At 39.1% G+C, this 11,317-nt stretch overlaps 1 protein-coding gene across 1 annotated transcript in view; it reads left to right on the top strand.

The window, feature by feature from the left end:
* Positions 1-11,317, top strand: part of LOC105505225 (zinc finger protein 486-like) — a 23,468-nt gene that overhangs the window by 8,183 nt on the left and 3,968 nt on the right. The window contains exon 2 of the mRNA XM_011933018.1: positions 2,501-2,627. Coding sequence (XP_011788408.1) covers positions 2,501-2,627 — 127 coding nt within the window. The remainder of the gene's footprint in view (positions 1-2,500; positions 2,628-11,317) is intronic.

The following is an 11,317-nucleotide window of genomic DNA, read 5'->3' as shown; positions in this document are numbered from 1 at the left end:
TAGCCAGGATGGTCTCGATCTCCTGACCTCGTGATCTGCCCGTCTCGGCCTCCCAAAGTGCTGGGATTACAGGCTTGAGCCACCGCGCCCAGCCATTAATGTGTTATTAATGTTAAATTTAATTTTAATAAAACCTTGTGGATATATTTATCCAATTTCTAATGTTTGACCACAAGGTAAGATTTTATACTCTTTTTAACGTTTTATAATTTTTGTTAGAGCAGGTTGATACTTTAAGAAAAACCTGTTGCATTTTTACTTTAATGTCCAGTTCACAGAAAAATTGGATGACACCTTTTTAACTTTAGCTAATATGTTTATACACAGAATTTTCTTTACAATTAACATTTTAAAACTTGCTTTAAACTTTTAAAGCAATAATTTTTTTAACCTTTTAATGTAGGTAAAAATCCACATTTTAATGCCTCCTTATAATCTTTTTACCACAGGTATATTTTACTTTTTTTATACACCTTGCATAAAACTGTTTCTTCAGTAGTACTCACGAGGCCTTATTACTTTTAAATTATACAACTTTTTTGCATAAATTTTTTTATGACTTTTTTTTCTTTCACGACTTTTGCAGACAATTTTTTTTTTCTGTCACCCAGGCTGGAGTGCGGTGGCGAGATCGCTCACTGCAAGCTCCGCATCCCAGGTTCACACCATTCTCCTGCGTCAGCTTCCCCGGTAGCTGGGACTACAGGCACCTGCCACCACGCCTGGATAATTTTTATATTTTTAGTAGAGATAGGGTTTCACTGTGTTAGCCAGGATTGTCTCGATCTCCTGACCTCGTGATCCGCCCGCCTCGGCCTCCCAAAGTGCTGGGATTACAGGCGTGAGCCACCGCGCCCGGCCGTAGACAATTTTTTGACATGTCTCAACTTTCTGACTTATTACAAACATTTTTTTCTTTAAACAACCAGTAATTTATTTCAGGACAAGAATTTACCATATAAAATTATTTTATATAAACCCTGCCTCCCCCCTTTCTTCCCTTTCTTGGAACTTTTCTTAACATAGTTCCTGGTGGGGTGGGCTTATTTTTGCCTGACCCATGCTTCTTTGAGAGGATACACCACGCTCACACCACACGCACACCAGAAAACAAAAAACAGGTAAAAAGGGCACACACACATTTCTGCAGTTTACACCAAACCAAAATCGAAACCAAAATCAGAGTATCCAGAAACCCAAGCCAGGTCAAAACCAAAATGAAAGTATCAAGCAATCCAAGTCAAGTCAAAAACAAAAACCAAAGTGCGGGTACAGGCCCACCGTGGATGATCAGGCCAAGCTTCTACTCAAATGAAGAAGGCATCAAAGTGCCAATAAAGGCATGCCGTGGGTGATCAGGGCACGCTTCCACTCAAATGAAGTGGGCAAGTTCCAAAGACTAGTCTTACCAAGTTTAAAGATGTCCGGACTCCAAGTGCCAGTTCCTTCCCGGTGTTCAGTCACTGTGTTAATCCTCAGCTCTGGTGAGGCATTCCACTGGGGCAATTGCCTACCTGGGAGCTGCTCTTTGGATGGCGTCACTCAGTCTGGCCAGAGTCCCCCACAGGGATGCTGCAAGGGCAGGCCTAAGCCTCCTAAGGGGCTGCCTGAGCCATACATCAGTCACCTGGCCTCAGGGAACCAAGAAATGTAGCAGGATGAGCCACAGGCAAAACCTCTCAGACACCGAGTTGTAGAAGGAAAGGCTCTATTCAGCTGGGAGCATCGGCAATCTCCTGCCTTAAAATCGGAATTCCCCGAGTGTACAATTTCTGTCTCTTTTAAGGGCTCACAACACTAAAGATTTCACATGAAAGGGTCGTGATTGATTTGAGCAACCAGGGGGTACGTGACAGGGTCTGCATGCACCAGAGTGGTCAGAGTGAAACAGAACAGGGCAGGAAGTTTCACAATGTTCTTCTATACAATGTCTGGAATCTATGAATAAAATCAGTTTCTAAGTTATCAGTTGGTTTTTAACTATCGGGTTTAGGCCGGGCAGGCCCAGGCCTGGTTTCAGGCCTGGTGCCAGGCTGCCTGCCTTTGGTTTCACTTCTTTGTTTTTTCTTAAAACAGGTACTGAGTATAAAACAATATGAGAGGGTCTCTCTCTTTGCTCAATTGTACATGTTAAAGTTTGAGAGGTGCCTTCTAACTCAACATGTCTTTTCCATCTGAAAAATATTCATAGCTGATTCTGTATGATGTAAATGTAGCACTCAAAAATGTACATGTTCATGTTCATGCCCTTAATTTTATACTTTATTATCTAGAAAAATATCAGATATGAACTAATGTGGATCTTAGGCTGCCCTTTTTTCTCAGAGTTGGAGAATATAATAGAGAATATTTTTGTGTTGAAAATTATTTTGTTGGAGAATTTTAGTCAGTCCTATAAGTAAGAAACAGTTCTTTTTACTCTCCCATTTCACCTTAAATAAAATTTAAAATTCCACCAATGGCGACTTGGTAAAAACGTGTGTGTTTGTGTGTTTTTCAGGGACCATTGCAATTCAGAGATGTGGCCATAGAATTCTCTCTGGAGGAGTGGCATTGCCTGGACACTGCACAGCAAAATTTATATAGGGATGTGATGTTAGAGAACTACAGAAACCTGGTCTTCCTTGGTGAGGATAACTTAAATACATAATTCATTAAAAAAACCCTAAAAGTTTTATTTCTCTTTTTTGTGGAAGAATTTAGTGCTTTATTCTTTGCATAAAAGAGTTTCAGATGCCCTTTTTCCAGAAAATCTTCAGAATTTTTTTATTTAGAAAAGAATTTCTTCAAGATGTTTCATCTTAATCCAAACTTTCCACATTGCTGAGTTGAGCTTTATTCTTCACTGTAAATTAGTGGTAATTTCAGAATTTTAGTGGCTTAAAACATTGTTGCCCCCACCTGAAAATCTCATTGCCACCACCAATTTTTGATTCAGTAGTACCAGCTAGTAAATTTAAAAAGCCTACATGCAGGGCCGGGCGCAGTGGCTCATGCCTGTAATTCTAGCACTTTGGGAGGCTGAGGTGGGCAGATCACCTGAGGTCGGGAGTTTGAGACCAGCCTGACCAACATGTAGAAACTCCATCTCTACTAAAAATACAAAATTGGTCATGGTGGCATAGTCCTGTAATCCCAGCTACTCTGGAGGCTGAGGCAGGAGATTCCCCTGAACGCAGGAGGCAGAGATTTTGGTCAGTTGAGGTTGAGACATTGCACTCTAGCCTGGACAACAAGGGCAAATAACTACTGTAATTTTCATAGGTAGTTTATTGAATCTATAGATCACTTTGGATAATATGGCAGTTTAAAAATCTATTTGGATCTTTTCTAATTTTCTCAGTTTTTTTTTTAAAGGTTTTTTACCTTAGTAATTTTTTTCAAGAAATTTATTTAATGCTATAGTAAATGAGACTTTTTCCTTTCTCTATTTTATCAGATTAAGTGTTTGAGACCATATACTTGTATGTTAATTTTACGTTTTGCTAATTTACTGAGTAGTGTATTTGTCAGTTTAGAAAGGTTTTTTGTTTTTTGTTTTTTTGAGACGGAGTCTCGCTCTGTCGCCCGGACTGGAGTGCAGTGGCCCGATCTCAGCTCACTGCAAGCTCCGCCTCCTGGGTTTTCGCCATTCTCCTGCCTCAGCCTCCGGAGTAGCTGGGACTACAGGCGCCCGCCACCTCGCCCGGCTAGTTTTTTGTATTTTTAGTATTTTGTATTTTTTGTATTTTTTAGAAGTAACACAGTGGGTTTCACCGTGTTAGTCAGGATGGTCTCGATCTCCTGACCTCGTGATCCACCCGTCTCGGCCTCCCAAAGTGCTGGAATTACAGGCTTGAGCCACCGCGCCCGGCGCTTTTAAATTCTCTAAGAATTCTACTATTCTTTCTGTGAGCTTCCTTCAAGTTCACAGTGAGAGCCAAATTCTTCTTTATGGTACCTAAGAGACTACAGCTGCTTTTCCATTGTTTTGGGGACACACAAATATCTGCGTGATTTCAAGAAACTAAAACTGTTTTTTAAGTTGTCTTTTTGCATCAGATCTGAAATGTGTGAGAGTATTAGTTTTTGTTGCCTTTTTGCTCATTTTTTCTGCACAGTCCATTCTGTTTTTATTACCAGATAGTCTTGAAATACAGTTTGAAATTGTAAGTATGATATCCTTCTGCTTTGATCTTTTTCCTCAAGATTGCTTTAGCTATCAAAGTTATTTTAGTTTCATTTAACTTTTAGAAATGTATTAGAACTATTACTATGAAAAAAAACCACTGCAATTTTGATAAGAAGTTTATTGAATCTATAGATCACTCACGATAATATGGCAATTTTAAAATTTATTTGAATCTTCTCTAATTTTTCATAGTTCTTTTTTTTTTTTTTTTTGAGACATAGAGTCTTGCTCAGTTGCCAGGCTGGAGTGCAGTGGTGCAATCTCTGCTCACTGCTACCTCTGCCTCCTGGGTTCAAGCTATTCTCTGCCTCAGCCTCCCAAATAGCTGAGATTACAGGTGCCCGCCACCATGCTCAGCTAATTTTTTTTTTGGTATTTTTTGTAGAGATGGGGTTTCACCATGTTGGCCAGGCTGGTCTTGAACTCCTGACCTCGTGATCCACCCACCGCGACCTCCCAAAGTGGTGGGATTACAGGTGTGAGCCACCATGCCTGGCCCATAGTTTTTTTATTGTAAAGATTTTTTACCTCCTTGGTTAATCTTATTCTAAGAAAGTTACCACTTAATGCTATAGTAAATAAGACTTTTTTCTTCCTCTATTTTATCAGTTTAAGTGTATGAGACCATACATATACTTGTATGTTAATTTTATATTTTGCTAATTTACTGAGTGTATTTATCACTTTAGACAGGTTTTAATGTACTATTTATTGATTTTTAAATATACGATTGTATTATCTACAAACAGCAACTTTTTACTTATTTTTCTTTAATTTCAATGGATTTTTTTCTTTGATTAATTCTTCTTTCACATGCTTCCAGTACTACATTAAAATAGAAGCATTGACAATGGACAGAATATAGTTTTGTATTGGTTCCTAAATTTGATGGCACAAACACCTCTTCAAGTTTTTATAAACTGATTTTAGAAGGTAAAGATCTTTTGTTGGGCCCTTAGGGTGATGAGATGCCCTCTGAATTTATAGTGAAGAGGGATTGTAGATTGGTCACAAGGCTGCTGGGTCTGCACTAGGGTCCACCTTTAGTTAGCTTGTTACAGGGTCTTGGGACCACCCAAGAAAACTACCCAATAAAATTCTCGTTTTATTTTTGTACAGACTGCATATCCTGCAGGGCTTTGCTCCATAGGGAAGACATTAGCGCATGTTTTTGTAATCAGGTCTGCATATGGTGGGCCTTATGTCTGGATATTGATGAGTATGGTTTTTATTGAGTACCAGAGAGCATTCCCTCAGATAACTGGGTGGGTTTCTTTTTTTTTTTTTTTTTGAGACGGAGTCTTGCACTGTTGCCCAGGCTGGAGTGCAGTGGCACAATCTCGGCTCACTGCAAGCTTCACCTCTGGGTTCATGCCATTCTCCTGCCTCAGCCTCCCAAGTAGCTAGGACTACAGGCGCCCGCCACCATGCCCGGCTAATTTTTTTTGTACTTTTAGTGCAGACGGGGTTTCACCATGTTAGTCAGGATGGTCTTGATCTCCTGACTTCATGATCCGCCTGCCTCAGCCTCCCAAAGTGCTGGGATTACAGGCGTGAGCCCCCACGCCTGGCAACTGTTGGTTTCTATATAGGCAGAACTGACCATAAACTTTATCTTGTCTAAGTGAGTAGTCATGGAGATAGTCTTTTTTTCACCATGTGTTTAATGATGAACATATATTTCCTTTTGTGAGAGAAACGCTTCTTTTATTAGAAGGTCATTTTCAAAAAGATTTGTAATTTTGGTTTTTTTTTTTTTTCAGTTTTCTTTAAAAAAAATTGTTTTAAAAACACATAACATAAAATTTACCGTCTTAATTCAATTGTACATTTTCAGGGCCAGGCATGGTTGTGGCTCCCATCTGTAATCCCAGGATTTTGGGAGGCCAACACAGGAGGATCTCTGAAGCCCAAAAGTTTGAGACCAGCCTGGGAAAGATATGGAGACCCCTCTCTATAAAAATAATGTAATACTTGCCAGGCATGGCGGTGTGCAGCTGTGGTACCTGCTACTTGGGAGATTGAGGGGGAGTCAAAGTTGTGCCACTACATTTCAGTTTGAATGACAGAGGGAGACCCTGTCTCAAAAGAAAAAGAAAAAAAAAAAGCTGTTCATTTCAGACATGTTAAGTATATTCTCATAAAAGACTTCTAGACACTTTACATCTTGTAAAACTAAAGCTCAATACCCATTAAGTAACAACTGCTCATTTTACCCTCTAGCCCTTGACAGACAAACCTTCCACTTCCTGTTTTTATGATTTGACTACTTAAGATAGCTCATATAAGTGGTATCATATGGTATCGATAATTTTGTTACTCGATTAATTCAAATGACATAATATTTTCAATGTTCATCTTTAAATGTGACAAGATTATTCTTTTCAAGGTGGAATAATATTCCATTGTATGTATATGTTACATATTTTGATACGTTTATAAACCAAGAGACATCTGAGTTGCTTCAGTCTTTTGGCTTTTGTGAATACTGGTACAATAAACGTGGATATTCAAATATGTCTTCCAGGTCCTGTGTTGCTTTTTCTTTCTTTCTTTTTTTTTTTTTTTTTCTTGAGATGGAATCTTGCTCTATTGCCCAGGCTGAAGTGCAGTGGTGCGATCTCAGCTCACTGAAACCTCTGCCTCCTGGGTTCAAGCAATCCTCCTGCTTCAGCCTCCCGAGTAGCTGGGATTATAGGCGCCCAGCTAATTTTTTATATTTTTAGTACAATGGGGTTTTTTTTTTTTTGAGATGGAGTCTCGCTCTGTCACCCAGGCTGGAGTGCAGTGGCCGGATCTCAGCTCACTGGAAGCTCCGCCTCCCGGGTTCACACCATTCTCCTGCCTCAGCCTCCTGAGTAGCTGGGACTACAGGCGCCCGCCACCTCGCCCGGCTAGGTTTTTTGTATTTTTAGTAGAGACGGGGTTTCACCGTGTTAGCCAGGATGGTCTCGATCTCCTGACCTCATGATCCGCCTGTCTCGGCCTCCCAAAGTGCTGGGATTACAGGCTTGAGCCACTGCGCCCGGCCTATAATGGGGTTTATTATTGTTGGCCAGGAAGGTCTGGAACTCCTGACCTCAGATAATCTGCCCACCTTGGCCTCCCAAAGTGCTAGGATTACAGGCTTGAGCCACTGGGCCTGGCCTGTGTTACATATTTTGTATATAGATATAATAAGTGAGAAACATTTATAACATTTTTAAATAATGGCTGCATCTTTGTTTTCCAGCAGCAAGCAACATGGGTTTCATTTTTATTGCAACATCAACAAATTAGGAGTTTTTAAAAAAATTTACAGTGGCCATTCTAATGGATATGAGGTGATTTTGTTTGTCACTGTGTTTTTTTTTTAATTTCTCTACATATCAGTATTTTTGTGCATTCTTTCAAATGCTTTTTCCCATTTGTGTAGTTTTTTGATGAAATTTTTTTTTGTTCATTTCAAAATCAAGTTATTCAACTTTATTGTTTAAAGAGTTGTTTATTTATTGTGATTATTAACTTCCTTCACATGAAATTTGCAAATGTTTTCATCCATTTTCTAAGGGAAGTTGCCACTTTGGAATTTTCTTTTGATGTATAGAAATTTTGATGTCTAGTGTAGTCAAACATTTCTGTTCTTGTATTTGTTGCTCATGCATTTAATGTCGTACCTAAGAAAATGGTGCCAAGACCAGTGTCATGTCTTTTTCCTCTATTTTTTCTTTCCTTCTTTTCTTTTTTTTTTTCTTTTCGGTGAGACACAGATTTACTCTTTTTTCCCAGGCTGGAGTGCAATGGCACTATCTTGGCTCACTGCATCCTCCGCCTCTGAGGTTCAAGCGATTCTCCTGCCTCAGCCTCCCGAGTAGTTGGGATTACAGGCATGTGCCACCATGCCCGGCTAATTTTGTATTTTTAGTAGAGATGGGGTTTCACCGTGTTGCCAAGGCTGATCTTGAACTCCTGACCTCAGGTTATCTGCTCACCTCTGCCTCCCAAAGTGCTGAGATTACAGGTGTGAGCCACTGCGCCCGGCTTTCCTGAATCTTTTCTAATAGACTTGTTAGTTATGTCTAAGTGTTTTGTTTAAAATATATTTTTGGGCCGGGAGCAGTGGCTCATGCCTGTAATCCCAGCACTTTGGGAGGCAGAGGTGGGAGGATCACGAGGTCAGGAGATCGAAACCATCCTGGCTAACATGGCGAAACCCTGTCTCTACCAAAAATACAAAAAAAATTAGGCAGGCATGGTGGCGGGTGCCTGCAGGAGAATGGTTAACCCGGGAGGCAGAGCTTACAGTGAGCCAAGATCGCGCCACTGCACTCGAGCCTGGGTGACATGGTGGGATTCCATCTCAAAAAAAAAAAAAAATATATATATATATACATATTTGTATCATTCAAGAAAATAATCCAACTTTATTTTATCAGTGTTGATATTCAGTTTTCAGCATCATTTTTTGAAGAGATTATTTTTCTCTATTTTATGCTCATGGGAATTTAGTGGAAGATCATTTGATCATATACGGAAGGGTTCATTACCGAGCTCTCTATTCTGTTCTTTCATCTGTTTATCTTTGTGTCAGTATCACATTGTTTATGTTACTGTAGCTTTTAACTGTAGGTTGTTTTGACCCCTGAGCAAGAATATGTTGAAGAATGTGTTTTATATTCACATATTTTTCAATTTGCCACTTTGCCTTTTGCTTTTAATTCCTAGTGTCACTCAATTTTTGTTAGTAAACACACAGTGTATAATTTTAGTGTTTTAAAATTGATTTATTGTTATTTTAAGACAAGATCTTACCAACACCGAGGTTGGAGTGCCATGGTATATTTTTGGCTCACTATAGCCTCAGCTTCCTGGGCTCAAGTGATCCTTTCACCTTTGTTTTCTGAGTAGCTTGGACTACAGTCATGCACTACCATGTCTGGTTAATTGTTTGCTTGTTTGTAGTGTTGGGATCTCACTGTGTTGTCCAGGCTGATCTCAAACTGTTGGCCCTAATGGATTCTCTTACCTAGGTCTCCCAAAGTGTTAGGATTATAGGCAAGAGCCACTGCACCCACACCCAGTCAGTACTTTTAAATTTAATAAAACTTGGTATGTGTCCTAACAGAATATACCAGATGCAAATAAGAATATTGTGTATTATCTTGGTTTTGACTGGAGAGTTTTGCATGTGTCTGTGAAGCCTAGTTGGTCTATAATATTATTTGCATGTCCATGTTCTCCAGACCTCATGCTGCAAAATAAATCCTCAGTGTTGGATGTGGGATCTGGTGGGACATGTTCGTGTCATGGAGGCAAATTGCTCATGAATGGCATGGTACATTCTCTTCATAACCAAAACTTTATACTCTATTAATTCAGTGACAGCTGGTTCATTAAAAGAATCTGGCTCCTTCACTTCACATTTCCTCTGTCTCTTACCATATAGTATGTCCAGTTATTCTTTACCTTCCACCATGATTGTAAGTTTCCTGAGACCCTCACCAGAGGCAGATGCTGGCACACACTTCTTATAGTCTGCCAAACCGTGAGCCACAGAAATTATTTTTCTTTAAAAAGTACGCACACTCAAGTATTCCTCTATATGCAAAATTATATGGTCTATTATGTTTCCTAAGTTCTCTGTTTCTCATTTTTTCTCTGAATTTTCTATTTATTATTGCAAATGGGGTCTTGATGTCTACAATTATTATGTTGCTATGTATGTCTTCACTTTTGTCTGTATTTGCTTTTTATATTTTGGAGCCCTGATGTTATGTACACATATACAGATAGATAGATAGATAGATAGATAGATAGATGGATAATATAGTTACAGATTCCTGGTAAATTAACTCACTTTGCCATAATATAATATCATTCTTTGTCTAACGGTAGTACTTGACCTATAGCATATTATGCCTAATACAATCACGACCACCTCACTCAATTGTGGTTACTATTTTTATGAAACACATTTCTTTCCTTCTGTTACTTTCAGCCCATTTGACTCAATGCTACAATGAATCTCTTGTACGCAGCATACTGTATGCTTTTAAAGAAACCACTGAGGCATTCTATAGCTTTTTTTTTTAATGTATTTATTTATTTTGAGATGGAGTTTCACTCTTGTTGCCCAGGCTGGAGTGCAATGGCGTGAGCTCACTGCAGCCTCTGCCTCCCGAGTTCAAGCAATTCTCCTGCCTCAGCCTCCCGAGTAACTGGTATTAAAGGCACCTGTCACCACACCCGGCTAATTTTTTTGTATTTTCAGTAGAGACGGGGTTCCACCATGATGGCCAAGCTCGTCTTAAACTCCTGACCTCAGGTGATCTGCCTGTCATCTGTGCTAGGATTACAGGCATGAGCCACCACACCTGGCCTCATTTAATTTTGAGATAGGGTCTCACTCTGTCAACCAGGCTGATTTGCATGATTCACTGCTGCCCAAACCTCCAAAACTCAGATGATCCTTTCATTTTAGCCTCTCAAACAGCTGGGTTACAAGTATGTGCCATCACAGTCAGCTAGGTTTTTTGTATTTTTTGTAGAGACAGAGTTTTGCCCTGTTGCCCAGGCTGGCCTTAAACTCACGGGATCAATTGATCAGCCTACCTTGGCCTTCCAAAGTCCTAAGATTACATTTGATTTTATTAAGTAGTTTAATTAATATTTACAATGATTAAAGAAATGAAGTTGTTATTACCGGTTAGATTGTTATTTTACGTGTTTCTAGTAGTTATATTTTTCTCATGTCCTGTTTTGCTTTCTTAATTTTCATTTAATTTTGTACTGTCATGCTTTCATTATTTTATCTCCTTTTGCATACTTTCTATAAATATTACCTTTGTAATCATCTTGAAAACTGGAGATTATATACATCTTAAAGTTAAAACAATATGTTTCAATCTCATAACTTCAATTGAATATAAAAACTATGCCTCTATATTTTACAGTTTGTTATTCATATAAAAATTATTTTATATGGTGTATCTATTAACAGATTTATGCAGATTTACATATTGTTTCTTATATTTTATAAAATCACTTTAAAGTTTTTATGTACCATCTTTTTTTTTTTTTTTTTGAGACGGAGTCTCGCTCAGTCGCCCAGGCTGGAGTGCAGTGGCCGAATCTCAGCTCACTGCAAGCTCCGTCTCCCGGGTTTAC

Source organism: Colobus angolensis, unplaced genomic scaffold, assembly GCF_000951035.1.
Source record: "Colobus angolensis palliatus isolate OR3802 unplaced genomic scaffold, Cang.pa_1.0 Scaffold99, whole genome shotgun sequence".
NCBI lineage: Eukaryota > Metazoa > Chordata > Mammalia > Primates > Cercopithecidae > Colobus > Colobus angolensis.
This window is presented reverse-complemented; position numbering and strand designations above follow the sequence as displayed.